Source organism: Lepidochelys olivacea (genome assembly GCF_965140295.1).
Source record: "Lepidochelys olivacea isolate rLepOli2 genome assembly, chromosome: 2".
NCBI lineage: Eukaryota > Metazoa > Chordata > Testudines > Cheloniidae > Lepidochelys > Lepidochelys olivacea.
In genome coordinates, this window is record NC_140412.1 from 96,889,748 (window position 1) to 96,908,502 (window position 18,755).

The window sequence follows — 18,755 nt, forward strand, 5'->3', positions numbered from 1 at the left end:
TCTGTGTGCTGGGCATTTCCGTGCACAGTTAGGCGGAACAGGCAGTTGATGCTCGCCAAGATTTCGTGGGAATCCTCCAGAGAGATCTCTAGGAAACTTTCCTGGAGGTACTCAGCAATCCTCTGCCAGAGGTTCCTTGGCAGAGCTGCTTTTGTTCCTTCCCCCATTGAGAGACACTTTCCCACACCACTCTGCAATTACTTGGGCATGGAGCACATAGGCAAGCAACACAGGGACCAGGTGGAAGCTGCAAGCATGTAGCAGATCCACCCTTGCTTCCCTGCGTACCCTCAGGAGTGAGATATCTTCCATAGTGACCATCACCCGTGGAAAATAGGGGAAAGTTTAGAGTGTTGCTCCCTGTAAGTGTCCCGCAATCTTTTCAGACTGCTTTTCTGCAATAAACAAGGCCCCTGCTCCTGGCTTCACTCACTATTCATGGGGTCTTCTGCCTCATGTGTGCTTCCTAGGATCACCAAAAAAGTGATAGGTATGTTACCAGCAGTGTATTAATGTTACTGTTTCAATGCTCCGTGTGTAGTTGACAATAGTGCTTCTGTTTATTGTTAATTATGCCTATCCAGACTTGACCTTGAGAACCAACCCCCCAACAGCAACAGAGCATCTGCACAAGATAATAAAACAGCTGAGATGGACCAAGGAAGATATGTTCCAGGTGGTGCTGCAGCAGTCAAAGGCAGAAAACACTGAACGCAAGAAGTGGAGGGAAAGCAAAAAGCAGAAAAAACAAGAGAAGGATTCTTACAATTGGGATGCCACAGAGAGGCTGGAGTGCTGGAGCATCAAACAAACATGCTCCAGACTCTCGGAACACTGCAGACTGAGCAGATGTGTGCCCACCCTCCCCTTCAGCACATTCAGAACTCTCTCACATGCACTCCCCAAACTCTCCCTACACAGTCCTTTCTGGCACTTGACGCTTTCCTCAACATTTCTTCCTCACAGATAGCTTTTCAAATGAAAGCTGGACCTATACTCAGCTATGAAAATCATTCCCCCGCCTGTACCTTCTCCCCCACCAAAAGTGTGTTTGTGTCCATGTGGTGTTGTGGTTTATTTGGCAATAAAAGCAAAGTTTTTTGAATTATAAGCACTCTTTATTTGTTTCCATGCAAGGTATGATAGATACCTCATAGCACCTGGAAGTCAACAGGCACTTTTATTAGTTCCTTACATTGAATCCTAGGTCTTATCACAACTGTTTCCTAGCATACCAAATGTAATTAATCATTGCAGTCCCAAGCATAGCAACAAACATTAGTGATTTTCATCTTCAAAATGTTGCCTCAAGGCATCTCTGATTCTTGTTGAGCCCCTCTAATAGTCCTGCTCAAAATCAGATTAATGTGAATCATAAACCATTCAAAATCAGCAGCCAGGCGTTCTGCCTCGGCAGTCCACCCCTGAGTAAACCGTTCACCCTTCCCTTCGCAAGCAGCATACAACATGCAGCTATAACCATGGGAATATTTTCCTCATTCAGGTCTAACCTGGCATTCAGGCATCACCAGTGTGCCTTTTATTGGCAAAACACACATTCAACGGTCACTCTGCTCTACTCAGCCTGTTGTTGAACAGCTCCTTACTGCTATCTAGGTTTCCAGTGTACGGCTTCATGAGCCATGGCATTAAGGGGTATGCCGGGTCTCCCAGGATGACTAAGGGCATTTTGACTTCCCCTACGGTGATCTTCTGGTCTGGAAAGAACATCCCTGCTTGCAGCTTTCTGTACAGGCCAGTGATTCTAAATATACATGCGTCATGCACCTTTCCAGACCACCCCACGTTAATGTCAGCAAAATGCCACTGTAATCCACAAGCGCCTGAAAAAACATGGAGAAGTATCCCTTCCAACTGATCGCAAAGTGGTCCGGTGGCAGATTTGGAATATGCATGCCATTTATCTTCCCTCTATGGTTAGGGAAACCCATTTCTGCAACACCATCCACAATTTCACGCACGCACACTGCCAAGAGTCACGGTCTTTTGCAGCAGGATGCGATTAATAGACTTGCACACTTGTGTTAACACAGGCACAACAGTTGACTTCCCCACTCCAAACTAGTTTGCGAGTCGCCAGTTTCCACCCTGCGATTGCCACGTGCTTCTCTACCGAGAGGGCAGATCTCATTTGGGAGTCCTTTTGGGTCATTTGCGCGGCAGGGCTGGGGAGAGCTCAGCACACAGTTCCAGGGCATCTGAAAGTTCTGCAGCCACTGCTTGTCATCCCAGACTTTCATAACAATGCAATCCCACCACTCTGTGCTCTAGTTTCCCGAGCCCAAAAGCGACGTTCCACTGTGTTCAGTTCCTCTGTGAATGTCAAAAGCAATCTAATGTTGCTGCTTTGCATGTCGGACACCACATCAGGCAATTGTAACTGTTGCTGCCTTTGTAACTGCAAGAATAACTCCACTGCCACTTGCAATGTGCTAGTGAGAGCTAGCAGAGCAGTGGAGAGCAGTGCAGGATTCATTCCTGCAGACAGATGTGGTGGGGAAAGCAGAAAACAAGGGATGTTGAAAAATGCTGCGAACTGAAGACAGAAACACACGGAATGCTGGGATGGAAAGCAGTGCATCATGGGTCAATGAAGCCTCATCTGCTGCGATCCCCTTTGCCTTCCCACAAAACCTAGTGGCAGAAGGGGGAGAGCTGCACAGTGGGATAGCTACCCACAGTGCACTGCTCTCATTGGCGATGCAAGTGCCGCAAGTGTGAGCATGCTATCCCGCCAGTGGAAGACAATGTGAACACAACAGCGGTTTTCTTTAAGCTCTTGGCGAAAAAACTCTGCCAGTGTAGACATAGCCTAAGATTAATAAAAAGAAAAGGAGTACTTGTGGCACCTGAGAGACTAACAAATTTATCTGAGCATAAGCTTTCGTGAGCTACAGCTCACTTCATCGGATGCTGGACTGAATGCATCCGATGAAGTGAGCTGTAGCTCACGAAAGCTTATGCTCAAATAAATTTGTTAGTCTCTAAGGTGCCACAAATACTCCTTTTCTTTTTGCGAATACAGACTAACACGGCTGCTACTCTGAAACCTAAGATTAATGTGAATCATAAAACATTCAAAAAAAGCTTTGAAAAAGGTATTTGGTTAAAGCCTGTCCTTACAGATCTGTATGAGAGGATTAGCCGACTGTGGATGCTTATATTTATTCTTCCACCATCAAGCTGCACCCAGATTTTTCAGAATCTGTAAATAATTTACACTAGGAAAAAATTAATAAGTTTTACTTGTAAAGCCCAATCAAGGACTAGCATTCCCATGACAAAACTTCTTTACAATGCAATCCCCAAACAATTTTTACTTGTTTAAAATATTAGTTAGTAAGGAACTATTTTAATAAATAACTCTCTCTTAGGTCTTGCATTTAACACAACTTCTGTGGAAAACTGCCAGTAATTGATTTTAGTACTGTCATATAACAAAGCACTTCTGTAAATAACAACAAATTATCTTTAACTTTAAAACGTACAAAAGGTATTTCTTTCAAAATAAGGTGCAGTAGCTAAAGTAAGAGTGTTTTTATGGAAAGCTCAAGCCATCTTTAGCCATCACAATTTCAAAGGGTCTGTAAAATTTACATATTTCATTCTAAGCTTTCCTGCAACTTTTCCACTTCTGTTCCCATAAAAAGATGATCCTGATGTGTGTCGGCCACAACATTATTAGATTATCACATGTAGCATATTTTACCTGATTGTTGCCTGTGAACAAACAGTTTAGGAATATTAATCTTCAAAGACAATAGTCAGAATAATAAAATGTTAATCAAAAATAATTAAGAAAGCATTTGGGTCCCCACCCTTCCCCCGACCGTATTTGAGAAGAAGATCTGAATACATGCAAGTCAAAACTAGCAAAATACAGACAAAAGGTCCTCTTCTGTGAAGATCATCAATAAATGACTCACTTCAATAAATAAGGCTATTTGGAAATTCTACAGAATTCTTTAAACTAGGCAACTTAGTCTTTTTTCTTATCAAATATATGTTTCTGTCCATGTTCTCCATCTGAAAGTTCTGCAGATTTTTCTTTGTTTTCCTGCTCTTGTTCTTCCTCACTGCCTTCATCTGTAAGTTCCCTATCTCCAGTTTCCTTTTTAGATGTCTCATTTTCCTCTACACCTCCATCGGTATCAGCTGTGCAGATCCCATAACACATGAGGCTAATGACACCCAGTGGCAGACCAAAGAGAAAGCAGCCCAGAAGTGGAGAACTCTTGAATACAGACTGTTGAAATATAATTGAAGTCAAAAGCACTTTAGGGGATATTTAAGATACCTTACAGCATTTCTTACAAGTTTCACTATATTTATTTCTGAACACCCTAATAGATTAAATCAGTTTTCTTGGAAAAGGTGCAAGAGCCATTATGCCAATGCTGTTTTTAACTTATGAAAATCTTTGAACCTGAAGAGAAATGGTTTCACTAGGAAGCTGAAAAGTAGTATGACAACTATGTATTTTGTAATTTGAAAAGAGGCATGAGAAACTGTTGAGTTTCATATTGAGACTTTAAAAACACACTGAAGTTTGGAATGTGCCAGCATAGAACCTAATACTAAAGTTGCCTGACACTTCCCATTAAATGACCCTGTCTTTAAGTACTTTGCCAAACTGTAACTGTTTGGGGCTGAAATTTTCAAAGCCAGGTTTAGGCTGGCTTTAGGCTGATTTTTATATATTACTTACTTACAGACACTTGGCATTGAAAATGTATACATCATATATAAAGAGAGATATAGATATATAAATTTTATCCAAAACAGTTCAGACATTTCTGAGAATGAGTTTCTAGGGAAAGTAACATTTTTATATGTTAAAAGAATTCTGACAATCTTTTCTTTGGAAAGCTCTAGTGCCCCAGGCTTCATAGCCTTTGTGCAGAGATGGCCTTTTAACATTCCCAGGAAAATTTGTCTGCATTTGGCCAAGTTGTAAGCTTACCTCAGTTAGTACAAGCTCAGTAGAGACTTGCTAGAGTTTAACAACTAAAATCTCAAAGATTCCATCCTCACTAAGCATGCTTGAGCATGCTCCCACTTTGTTTTTCCAATGCTGGAAGTTATGCAGTAAATGAGGCAGGGGACAGAAGGAAGAAAAAGGATGGTCTCATGGTTTAGACCGTTGAATGTTGCTTTTGAAAACTGGATTCTATCCCTGCCTCTGACACAGACTTCTTATTTTATGCTAGGCAAGTAATTTAAACCAACCTTTCATGGGTGGGCACTAATTGAGCATTTCTTATTGTAGGAATATCTGACTTGAGATGTTTGGTATGATTTGAAAAAGTGCAGAGCACTCTCAGCTGCAACTGAACTTGTTGGGAGCCGTATTCTGAACATATGAAGTGCTATATAATTTTAAATACTCTGAAAATCAGGTCCCAGATGTCTTAAATCAGGCACTCTAACCTAGTGGATAGTTTTGACCTTAATGTCTCTGTGCCTCAGCCCCCCATCTGTAAAATGGTGAGAGGAGTTATATAGGTTAAGAGCCAATGTTGGAACAAGAACAAATGGATATAAAATGGCCATCAATAAGTTTAGGCTTGAAATTAGATGAAGGTTTCTAACCATCAGAGGAGTGAAGTTCTGGAACAGCATTCAAAGGGGAGCAGGGGAAGGGGCAAAAAGCCTAAGTGGCTTCAAGACTGAGCTTGATAAGTTTATGGACAGATTTGTATGATGAAACTGCCTACAATAAAAAGTGGCCCATCTGAGGCCGTTAGTAAATATGTCCAACAGCCAGATATGGGACACTAATGGACGGCTCTGAATTACTACCACGAATTCTTTCACAGGTGTCTGGCTGGTGGATCTTGCTGATATGCTCAGGGTTTAACTGATTACCATATTTGGGGTCGGGAAGGAATCCTCCCCTTCCCCGCAGGTCAGATTGGCAGAGACCCTGTGGGGTTTTTGCTTTCGTCTGCAGCATGGAGCAAAGGTCACTAGAGTAAATGGTGGATTCTCTGTAATTTGAAGTCTTTAAATAGTGATTTAAAGATAATAATAACTCAGTGGTTATGGTCTATTACAGCAGTGGGTGGCTGAGTCAGATGATGTACAGGAAGTCAGACAATGATTATGATCTTCCCTTCTTGTCTTAAAGTCTAAGAGTATCTCACAGGGGTGTTGTGAAGACAGAGTAACTAAAGTTTGTGAAGCACTCAAACTGTAGTCATGAGAACCACATAAAAGCCTATAAAAATTAATAATTTGTCTTCAGGCAGGGTGCAAATAATATGCAGTAAATATGGCTCGGGGGGGGGCACATTAAACAGGAAAAAAACAAAATACTGAATAACTGCTAATTAAATGAGCACAGTCCATGCTGTACACTGAATGAGGGTTCCTCTGGAAAAAAATAGTATGTGATCATGTTATTAAAGACAGTATCCTGAGGTGTACGCATAAGGCGGATGAATTAATGTCTCACAGGCAACTTTAATATCGGCATTTCCTAACTTTTGAGGGCTTGACTTTGCAACCTTTACACATTCTTTTAATGTCATTTTGTGTGTGTAATTTATTATAAGATTTTCTTGCTTGTCTGCAGTGGGGTGGGAAAATGGTTTTATCCAAATCTTTCCACAAAGGTCTTAACCTTAATTGACCCATAAAAAGAAGGGAAACCTCTCCCAACATCCATACATTTACACAACAGATACTCAGTATCACATCTGGACTTTTTCTAAGCAAAAAATAAGACTAGTAACCTAAAATACACCTTTAAAACTTCACTAAGTGTAGTATTATACCTTAACTGAATGGACTGACAGTAACATTTTTCAGTGTAGGTAGGTTCCATAACTGTCAGTAAATAGGTTCCAGAAATGTCAGAAGCAAAGCTTTTGAATAGCTTTTGAATCCTCCTGTGATATGTCTTTTAACTTGACCTTATTCACTTTAATTGACAAGAAATAAAAAGGAAACTGTCCATCATATTTCTGACACCAAAAATTCAACATTTCAGTACTCTGTAAAATATATTTCAAAACAATTTGTAGAATATTCTTCAATCATTTGAAGGTATTTTTTTTTTAAATTCAGAATGTAATTACTGGGAATATATTCAGTGACTTTTGAGTAAAGCCATTTTTTAATCTTTTTTTGAAAAGGTATAGAAGTCTTTTTGACCTTGAATATGATGCTATTCTACTTTGCATTCCAACTGCATGTTGGGTTTTACTTACCACTACAGTAGACTTGGCATCATAAATTATTCTCTTGATTCGTTGCAGAAACCCATCACCACCTTGTGCCTGAAATTTCAAAAGGAAACAGGTATCAAAATAATTAGTGATGTTCAGTTAAATTTTATAATAAATTCACATTTTATGTTTCATTTGCCTCCCTAATTTATGCAGCCTTTAGTCACTCCAAAAGGCTTTACCAGTACCTGTTTTTCCCTTGGAAAAGAATAGCTATTAGGGGTTGACATTCATGTACCTCATGATGCTTAGTCATTTTTCAAGTTCTTCCAAAAGTAGATGTTTCAATAATCTCTTGAAAAACTGACACTCCCTGTTCAGTTGAAGCAAAATGTTCTTGTGAATGAAAAGAGTCAACTGCTGCAGCAGTACTGGTATTCTTCACCATCTCCTCTACCACATAGTGATATTGATTACTTACCAGTTCAACTAGCTTATCAATATAGAGCCACTCACCTGTTCATTCGCCCTCTGGAAGACTGATAATTGTTCATGCTTATAGGCCATATGCATGCTTCCTCAAGGATTTAAACCTTGAGAATAATGTTATAAGAAGTTGTGATGCCCAGACTCCACTCCCTGGTTCCTTCCACTATCTCAGTTTGCAAAAGAAACTCTGAAGTGGAAAGGAAGGTAGAGAGCATGAATCTACGTGTAGCAGTCTAAGAAGCAACCTCTTCTTCCTCTGAGTATTGTCAGTGAATTTCACAAGAGTGGAGACTAACATTAACAAACACTGAAAAAGTTGCGTCTGATGACAGCTATTTAAATAGAGATTGACAGTCTACTCTCCTGAACTCAACATCTGATAGCTACCAAGATAGGGCTTGTAATTAGAGCTAGTCAGAAATTTTCTGTTGGAATGATTTTCTCATGGAAAATACAGTTTACACAAAATTGAAATTTTCCATGGGAGTGGAGTCTAAGAACTACACATTCCAAAATAGAAAACATGAAACTACAATTCTAAGTAAACACAACACAGAAAAGTAAGGATGACCTAGAGAGGAGTAGTGGACACAGCTTATTAAATAAACATATGCCTAAAGTTTAGATCTGAGAGGGAATATATGTAAATCTAACAGTAACTGCTTTTTCAGGGGTATCCAAAGCAGTGCCAAGGACACATGCACAATTTAGGAATATGGATATATACTGAGAATACATTAAAGAGAACCAGACAGATAATGTACACTTATCTATATTACTACGAAAAGTGGCCAAATGAAGTTTTCCGCTTTTAACTGTCCAGGGAATAAAAGCTAATAGTTGATTTAAAAAAATTCAGATCAAAGTGGGAGACTTACTTCGGCTGTACCATCTAAGATGTTATTAATGAACTGAACCAGGTCTTCAGGACTCTCAATGCGTCTATCTGGTAGAAAATACTGTTGGTTGGAAGTGTTCAATACGACAACAGTGGGGATTGTCAAGTCACTGAAAATGTTAAAGTCAAACAGATAAGAAACTCAAAGAAACAATATAAACTAAGAATTTTCAGAGCGTTTAACAGGAAATGCAATATTAAATGTTCTGCTAAAGAACAATACAGACAAAAGGAAAGTAAATTTTATGTGCCCATCTTGAGATACCCACCTCAAGTCATTCATACAAAAAAAAAAAAAAAAAAAAACCAAAACCACCCACCCCACTATCTTTATGGTACAGGTGAAAGGAGTTCTTTCACTGACCCAATTTAAAAATAACGTACTCCTTAGCATCAATATTTTGATGAGGCTATTGAAGGCTATGCTATTCTATGTGTGTTCTTATGCTGCACGCATGACCTGACTCAGTGAATGCCATACTGGAAAAGTCAGATTTTTGAAGCAAATACATACAATATAAACAAAAGGGGGAAAAGCTTACTTTTAATTCCACAGATCTGATGTGTGTTTCAATACTTATGTACCTCATGAGTATAGGACAAACTTGTGTACATGCAACCTCCAGTTAAGCAGTAGATATTCTGCCAAACGCTACAGCAGACATAACCAATTAGTTGAGCTCTCATATAGCAGACAGCCTTGTGTTTCAAAAGCATTATGGCCCCAATTCGAAAAGGCACTTAACTATATGCATGACTAAGTGTTCTCTAACTGGGGCACACAATTTAAGCCCAATGCCTGAGCTTTTGCTTGACCAGGAGAGTAGGAGCGGTGTTAAACTTCTTAAAATGTCATATATCAACAATGTAATTATAGTTAATCTAGACACAAGAGATGAGCTACAGATGCCTGTTAAAGGCTTCAAACTATTCATGTTTGTTTGTCATTATGATTTAACAAATACACAGAATCTTTAATTAGAGATATTTACAGTTACATCAAAACACACCTCAACTCAAAACTTGAAAAGCAAAAAAAACAAGTGAAGGAAAAAGTCTCCTACTTCCTTGCCACTTTTACATTGACTATAAACACTGTCAATAACACTCTCTCATGTTATAAGGCTTTCACTCCGACCTCCAAGAGACTCTGAAAAGCAATACCTATTCCAATTTCATCAAACTCATACTGTGGCACAAAATTTTAATGGCTACCTCAGATGCTCCTTGTATCAACAGGTTGGCATAGCTGACTGTCACACATTCCACACACTTGGGACATATTCTGCTTTAACAATGATGAGGTCAACCTTCAATATGGAGTTGTAATTAGTGACTTCACAATTAGACTAAAAAATTAGTTAAAAGAGAAAATGCTAATTCAATAATTTCCTTTAAAAAAACTAGGAAGGAAGCAATTATAAATTCTCTCCAATATTAAGAGATTCCCTGAATATTATAAATTTACATTTTGACATATGACTGTTTTGGGCATGACAGTAGAAAAATTATAAAATTTTGGAGGTTAATCAAAAATGTTAACTAGAAGTTTAAAAGTTCAACGCTAAAACAGTGGAATTTTCTGGATGGCCAGCAAACTGAATACCACAGAAGGCATATGGCATGTGTCCATGCTCTTCCAACTTTCAAGTGTAAAGTGTTGTGATATGCTAAAAAGCTAAAACCTGTTACAAATATGCCAAAGACATATATAGCAGGAATTTGAAATATTTCAACTCTTGGAGAGCTCTGCTGCTTGCAGCACATGATAATTTCTAAGTATGGCTTTCCCCAGAGATTCCTGTTAAACAAAAGGAGTACCCAGTGGATAACTGTAGCAAGAGGTGCATGCAACAGGAGCCAAGCAACAAAATATAGTGTAGTTAGTTGTGTAGGGTGCCAAATTGCAAATTATCCCCACACAAAGAATTGTGAAGAAAAAAAACAAAAACAGAATAAAAACAAGAAAATCCATTTTCTACTCACACAACAGTGACAACTCTTGCTGCTGTTACACTGAAGTTTAAAACTGTACTTTAGACTAGGAACATTAAATTTTCCATTTAACTTGATTTATTTATTTATTTTACCAGCACTCCCCTTTATTTTGTCTTTTGAAAATCTACAAAAGTCTGTCCCGATCAGGAAAATAAGCTGGAAGAAAAACCTAATATTCTTATACCCACCCCACTTCCCCCCCCCCCACCTTTGTGGGGGGTGGGAGGGAAGGAGAATAACAATTTTTTTTAAGAGTTATCTATTGCTCCCCTGCTCCATCAGGTTTTTAAGACCTCCTAATAAACCCTTTCCAATTTTTCCTTGCTTTAGTACTTCTCTATTCCAGAACCTGATGCGTCAAACAACATGCTGGCAGAAGAACTGGATTACACTTCCTTTAAATCATGACGTTGTGGTTAGTTAGCCAGGGTGTGGGGAAGCAATTAATATTAAGCCATTTCAGTGTAGTAGTATAGGACTGACTGAGATACCTCTGCAGCATATAAGCAGTCTAGGGACTAAAAATATAAAAAAACTACATTTTATATTATATAAAAGTATACAAATATATAAATAACCAGATAGGCTCCCATTTTGCCAAATGCTGAGCAATTAAAAAAAAAAGGTACTCTAAAAGATGTTTTGACTTTCAGTGTTGTTGAGCACTTAGAGCTCCCACTGAAATCAATGGAAACTCTCAAAGGTGTTGAACACCCACAATCAGCACAGTAAGAATTATTCTTCCTACTTTAAAAAAAAAAGATTGTCCCAAGTTGGTAAGATTCTGACAAAAATCAATCTATCCATCTTTTAAAGGAGACAGACTGCTAAACAGTATAACTCCATAACTATCATAGTTGCAATTCCAGTTGATACACTTAATCCTAACATCAAGCATAAAAATACTATAACAATCTCTTACCCCACCAGAAAAAAAAGTTGTTTAAGCGTGATCCTTTGTGAAGAATGTAAAGATGTTTCTAAATGCTTCTACAGTAGTATAAAACAGCAGGTTACTTGTACCAGAAAGTAGTATCTTACATTTTTACATTGTTCTACTGACTTTCAGTTGCTGCCATCTGGTGGAAAACAGACTGAACCACAAGTAAAAAAGTAAAGTGCTTTGGTGCCAGTTTTTAAAGTGTCAGTATATACAAAACAAATATTCTATCTCTATCACTTATATAATGTAGAAAAACACTGTTGTTTATGGTGGAGAGTCACAACTTTGAAATACATACTTTGGTGTAAATAAAGTCTCAAACGTAGTTTAGTCATAACTTTCCATACACTGGAACTTATACAAATAGGACACTTTTACAGGACAGTTGCAATTAACTTCCCCCATCCTCGACTGCAAAAGTGAGGGCCTTGATTAATTACCCATTATTAGAGTAACAAAAAAAGTGCTGGTTATTTTTAGTGTTATGGGGGTAGAGGGAGGGAAAGGTGCACTAAAAGTCATGGGGGGGCGGGTCCACAAACAAAGAGAAAACTGTGAAGGAGAGCCCGCAAGACACACAATCAACAGCAGCAAAGGGTGGCCATCAGAAAGTAGCGTGGTGACTGCCACTGTGGGGTGAGGGAGCCCTGTCATGGTTTTCCACAGCTAGTGGAAGTCAGAGGGCATCCCTAAATTCTGCACGAACATGGGTCATGACATGCACCTGCTACTCCCTCCCCTGGAAATACCTAGGAAGAAAGAAAGATCAGATGTCCCTAGAGATTGGGAGGCACAATTACACATGAACCTGTCTCAGGACAGCACTAGACACTAACACTCAACCAAATAATACAGATACTTGAAAAGAACATTCAGGGGAGCAGAGAGAGGTTGATAGCTGCTGAAGCCGACTGACCTTCCTTCCTCCTTCATACACTTGGGAGGGAACACTCCCAGGAAGAAGTGTGTGATGTAGTCAGTTTATGCTTGCCCAACACAACTGCCCCTCCTGCCCTAGACACCGCATGTCAATCCCTCCCGCCGTAATATTCTTTTACCCCAATAATAAATAAATAAATCAGGACCACAGTAAGGAGAGTTGTAAGGGTGGACAGCAGAAAAACTGCAATAATTTTAATTCCTGAATTCAAATAGTGAATATTTATATATATCAAATATTTATTATATCCCACTAATTGAAACCTGCTACGTAATATTTCATTTTATCTCAAATCACTAACTCCAAAAATGCTGGTTGTTATTTAAACTCAGATTTACGTCTCTTGCCCCACACCACTGACATACTTTTTTTTTTTAAAAAAAGCAGCTGTAGTCTGAATTATGTAAAAGGCACAATTTATCAGAACTGTGCCAAATTCATCAAGGGTCTACCTTGGCTGAGGTTCTTGAGGTTGATGGAATCTTCACCAGGATACCAATATGCCTTGACGCAAAGCAGCTGTAATCTCCACTGGGGCTCCACTGAGAATTCAGGGTGCTCCAACTCCATAATCCTAAATTAGCCTTAAGTCTAAAAATGGAGCCTTGGCTAACCATATGTCCCACATTTCAGGCAATGATATACAATCATTTTATTTTGCTAGTCACTTCTTTTCCAGAACAGAGACAAACATGAAATTCAAGTCACCCAAAGAAAGCAACAACCATAAAAAGTGCATTAGCGCAGAGAGAAAAAATCCATAAATTCGCACTCATACATATACCGTCTTATGAAATGACCAATGAACATAAATAAATAATGTCAATTTAGCTATCTTTCTTGTAAATGACTTGAATTATTTCTATTATTTCACTGTTTCTTTTAAACCACATAACATTTGGGAAATATGTTAACTTCTAATAAAATTTGTAGTAGTACAACGAAATGATTTTTAAAAAGTAAGCCTCACCAGGCAGCACTGTCCTAATGGTATATTTGCTACTTAAATATCTATAGTAAAACTAAAACCTTATGTACTTGTAGTACAACAGACAGAAGAGGATTTGGAATTCAAGACTACAAGTTGGCCAAGAGAAAAAGGTTGATGCTTCTCTTCTAGTAAGTAAAGTTATAAATACATGGGAGAAAATAAATTTCTTCAAATCTTTTTAGTCTGATAGTTTGAGTGACTAAGGAGCGCAGAAGCGGCATCAACAGAGCGCTTCTTCAAACCAGTAGCACAATTGGTACAACCACAGATCAGGGAGAATATTCAAGTCAGAATTTACTTACTCCATTAGTAAGCTATTAATATAGTCGTTACCGTCCATATGGCCAAATTGGAAGTTCCTATGGAAGATACAAAGAAACAAGAAGTAAAGCCCAATCAATTGTACATTAAAGAAATGAAAATTATAGACAGTCAAAAATATTCTTCCTACAATATTTCTCTAATAAAACGGAAAAACTACGTAGGGCAGCAGCAACTGCTACAGTCTTCACATTCATGTATTACTATAAAGATGTAAAAGTATGGATTGGCTGCCATAGGAGGAGAGATTAATAAGACTGGGACTTTTCAGCTTGGAAAAAAGATGATTAAGGAGGAAGAAATATAATAGAGGTCTATAAAATCATGACTGGTGTGGTGAAAGTAAATAAAGAAGTGTCATTTTTTCCTTCTCAAAGTACAAGAACCTAGGGATCACCAAATGAAGTTAATAGGCAGCAGGTTTAAAACAAACAAAAGGAAGTATTTTTTCACACAATGCACAGTCAACCTGTGGAACTCCTTGCCAGAGAACGTTGTAAAGGCCAAGACTATAACAGGGTTCAAAAAACTAGATACATTCATGGAGGATAGGTCTATCGATGGCTATTAGCCAAAATGGGCAGGGACGGTGTCCCTAGCCTCTGTTTGCCAGAAGCTGGGAATGGGCTCCAGGGGATGGATCACTTGATGATTACCTGTTTTGTTCATTCCCTCTGGGACACCTGGCTTTGGCAACTGTCAGAAGACAGGATACTGGGCTAGATGAATCTTTGGTCTGATCCAGTATGGCCGTTCTTATGACTAACCTCCAAACTTACAAAACAGCCCACCATTCTCAGACGCTACTCTTTGTACCTTATTTTTTGGTCTGATACACTTACTACATGTTCACCTGGCTTAAAAAAAAATTAAGTCTGCAATGGGAGAAAAGAACAGAAGTGAACAAGCACATTCTTTTTTTTTCTGGATTACATAGACACCCCTAGAACACAGCAGGAAGATCAGATAGGGAGAAAAAGTGTAGCAATCGAATTCAGTAACTAAAAAACAATTTATTTATAAATGAATGTTTGCAAGGAGGTCTTTTTTTTCTTAAGGATTTTTAAAAAGATCTCAAACTTTAAGTTTCAGTTGACTGACAACAAGAATCATACTTGATTTTGGCAAACTAATAGGTTAATTATGGTGAAAGTATTGCCACGAAAACATTACAGTTCGTAACAGTTATGTTGCACAGTTTGCATTCCTGAAATGAGAATGCAATGATGAACAATCCATTAAATCAGTATTTCTCAAACAGGGGGTTACAAAATGCAATTAGGGAAATTACAATCTAAAGCAAAGAAAATCTCACTCCCTTACACCTCACACACCTTTACTCTTCAAGGTGAAGTATTCTGTCAATCTCTCAAAGACATAAACAAATAAATTACACAGGCTTATCCTTGTTATCATTGATACTTTATTGTAAATGTAAGATCATAAACTTTTTTACTTCAAATAAGGGACTGCCAACCTCAAAAGGTGAGAAACGCTACATTAAATGACAGGTATATAGGGCAGGGAATAAAAGCTATGCTACCATAGTACCACATACACATACCTGTGAAAATGGTCTCTGTAATCTTTAGCGACTTCTTGAATAACAGACTTTAGCCTATTTAAAAAAAAAAACGGTTACAACTATAATAGAGTCAACTTTGGATTTACAAGGTTCAAATAAATAATCATTTGGCTCTTTGAATAAGGAGTGAATGCTATCTACTCAGCAATGGAAAACAGTGATTCCCCTTTCTCACTAAGAAAACTCACCTTCCTCACAAAATGAATAAAGTACCTGTTAAAATGCTATCTTCATTGGACCAGACATAATTAAATCATCTCTACTGCCACCAGCAAATGTACCATACCAACCTCCAAGAAAATCCCAGTAAATGGTACAAATTAGCACAAAAAGAACTTAAGAACATAATCATTTTTAATAAATGAGTGTCTCCTGAAAAAGTCATGGTTGCCTAGAGGGTTATGTGTCCTCAATTTCCTTAGCAAATTAGTATCCAGCTGGATAAAAGGCATTCCTTCAAATGGATACCCAACACTTTATTCTAATGGTACAAATGACTAAACTTACTGATGATGTCTTTTTAAATATGTGACTGACAGTACAGAGTTGAAGATCAATCTTTAACAACATTTTTTTTAAATCAAAAGTAACCTCATAATTGGCTGACCTCTAGCTTTCTTTTCTAACTTTTAAATATTTAAAATTTAATTTAATACAATGATCTTAAAAGCTACACATCCTATTTGCAGGAAGATCACAGGATCCTGGACTCTGACTGGCCCTACCTATAGTTATGCAATAATAATCAATGTTCTGTCAAGATACTTCTTATAAAAGGCCCAATTTTCACCTGCAATTGCACCTGAAAAATCCTATATTTGCATTTCAAATCTATGTAAATGAATGCACAATTAACCCTTTTAATTATGGTACTTCCTGTAGCCCTTAATCATCAAGTAGTCATATATGCCTTAGTGGGGCCACTCACTAAGGTCTACAGAATCAGGTCTTCGTTAAGTCTAGCACTCTCAGAAAATGTGCAAATATCAGTGCTTTTCAGTTCAACTCTCACTTTGTGAACATTTAAAACAGCTTCAAGAATTTGAATATTCCTTTCCGATATGAGGTAAACTAGTAAAGATAAATCTTGATGACATTCCAATATCCAAACCAGCACAAATTCTTTACTTTTCACAGTGAATGTCAATAATACTGTACCTGGTATGTTCAGCTGAAGAGTTTTTGTCATCAATAATCGCAATCGCCACAAGTTTTCCTAAAATACAGAATAAGATATCTAAATTCACCATATTACTCTTGCAAGGGAATCTTATTATTTTGTCTGGGAAGTTGAGATCACTACCACCTCCCATTCTCCAACTCTCAGATCATAGAACCATTCAGTTTTGAAAACAATTACCCAAATCTTGGGGTGTACAAAGAGCCCTTCTCAACTGTCCTAAAGAAGCTATACAAACATCTGATTACATACATCAGTTTGTACTAATCTATTGAAAATAAATGAAACGTGACTGAATGCCAGATTAGCATGACTATTGGAAAAAATAAAGAGGGGAAATCAAGTTTGTTCCAGTCTCTGTTCACAACCACCAGAGCTCTGTCGTTTTAAAAGTTCAAAACGTTATTTGTATCAACTCATTAATCACTGTTGTGACTTGATTTGTTTAATTAAAAACTTTGTGTATTATTCTTTACAACTTACATGAAGAAATGTTAGAATTTTATTTGAATTCTTGGCTGTGCCACCAGGTCAGAAAAATAGCTTCTTATATGGTTTGTAGTCCACTGTTAGAAGAACTTCACTTTCAAATCACCCTGTGCACAGACTTATTGAATAACCATGTAGAATGTAATGGAGACAAAAATTCTGAATTTACTGGTCTTTGCTTGGTTTAGTTCGTGAAGTTTTGAAGCACCTTTCAATCGTTTATATTTAGGTCAAATTATCTCCTATGTCGGGCAAACTCAGCACAGGGAGTAAGAAATGCCTCAAGTTTTGACTGAATTTTTTTCAAATCACTCCTCCCCCCGTGTTAGGAAAGTTGAGTTTTCCCACAGTGGAATGAGCAGTGAATTGGCCACCTAAAATCTCAAGATCTAGGCAAACAACATAGTGCTACTTATCATCCCCAGCCTCCAAGGCTCCAATACCTCCCTACTGATTGCTGCTGCCCCTGAACTGCACCCCAGGCAAGGAGATTCATGTAGGGGGAGAACACACATAAGATGGATAATATTGACAATGTCAATATTCTCCTGTTCAGGGAATCCTTGAAGGGTTCGAGAATCAGAAAAGAGATAATGCAACTTCCACAGCTCCTCCCCATTCCACTTCTCCATGGTGCAGTTGCAGAGGGATTTCTTTGAGGTTGGGAGAAGGACTAAAAATGTGATGGGGGTGGGGACTTTCTCCCATCACCTTCCATGCTCCCACCACAAACTCACTTGTCCTTGTTCCCTTTAGACCTTAACATATTAACATCTCAATGCCTCTTTATTAGAGACACTTCTCTCAAGTGCTTTTGAGATTTCTAGAGAAACGTGGATGAATTCACAAGTCTCATTGTGGGCAAGATATTCCTTCATAATGATATTGGACACAACTTGAAGATATGTATTCTTTATCGCATTGACAGAATCAACTAATGTCTCTTGCTATTTCGCAAAATAATCACTGTTATAACTAACAGGATTTGCTAATACTGATGATGGAACTGAAACTATAATTAAAAGATGTTCCAGCACTTTTATACATTTCTATTTATAAGACAGAAACTGCTATACACGTTCATAATGATCTAAATTAGTGGACATTTTACTTTCTTGAATTTGAAAAAAGTCAGTGTTTTGGTCTATAAAGGCCTACATTTTCAGAGGTAGATAGCAATTTTGGACATCCAACTTGAGAGATCTTAAAAAGGGGTTGGTTTTCAGAGAGTGACTAAGCACTTTCCGAAAATCAGGCTCCTTCAAGCCATCTTAAGTTTGGTATCTAGTTACCTCTGAAAATTTACACCGTAGATGTTAAACTACACTCATGTATCTATTTTAAACACTAGCTGTAATCCTGTACCTCTCAGGTGTATAGGATAACAGATTATTCTTCTCAACTGAAATTCCACAAACCAAATAAATTTTGATTTAAAAGAAGTACCATCATGAATATCCATTATTTTTTCTCCTATCCAACCCCCAAACAATTCAATACAATTGAGCCAAACTAGGTTTGCAATGCTCCTTAAACATACATTACAAAACTCTCATACATACATACATACATACATAGTTCACGAGGCTCTTGGAGGGTAATCTACACAACACCAATGAAACATAGTTTAGTCTAATCTCAACCTTGTAGTCTACTCAGTTTCGCTGAACAGTACAGAATTGGCAACACTATACTGTGTGTATTTTGGAGCTAAAAATAAGGGCTTCA

General features: G+C 38.0%; 1 protein-coding gene across 2 annotated transcripts in view; it reads right to left on the reverse strand.

Moving 5' to 3' along the window:
* Window positions 1–2,988: 2,988 nt before the first annotated feature.
* TMX3 (thioredoxin related transmembrane protein 3) overlaps window positions 2,989–18,755 on the reverse strand; it is a 61,473-nt gene continuing 45,706 nt past the window's right edge. For both annotated transcript variants that reach the window (XM_084619745.1, XM_084619746.1), the window contains exons 11-16: window positions 16,517–16,574; window positions 15,338–15,391; window positions 13,755–13,811; window positions 8,561–8,690; window positions 7,236–7,304; window positions 2,989–4,267 (exon numbers count right to left, since the gene is read on the reverse strand). In XM_084619745.1, the coding sequence (XP_084475871.1) occupies window positions 4,001–4,267; window positions 7,236–7,304; window positions 8,561–8,690; window positions 13,755–13,811; window positions 15,338–15,391; window positions 16,517–16,574 (635 nt within the window). In that variant the 3' untranslated portion in view covers window positions 2,989–4,000. The remainder of the gene's footprint in view (window positions 4,268–7,235; window positions 7,305–8,560; window positions 8,691–13,754; window positions 13,812–15,337; window positions 15,392–16,516; window positions 16,575–18,755) is intronic.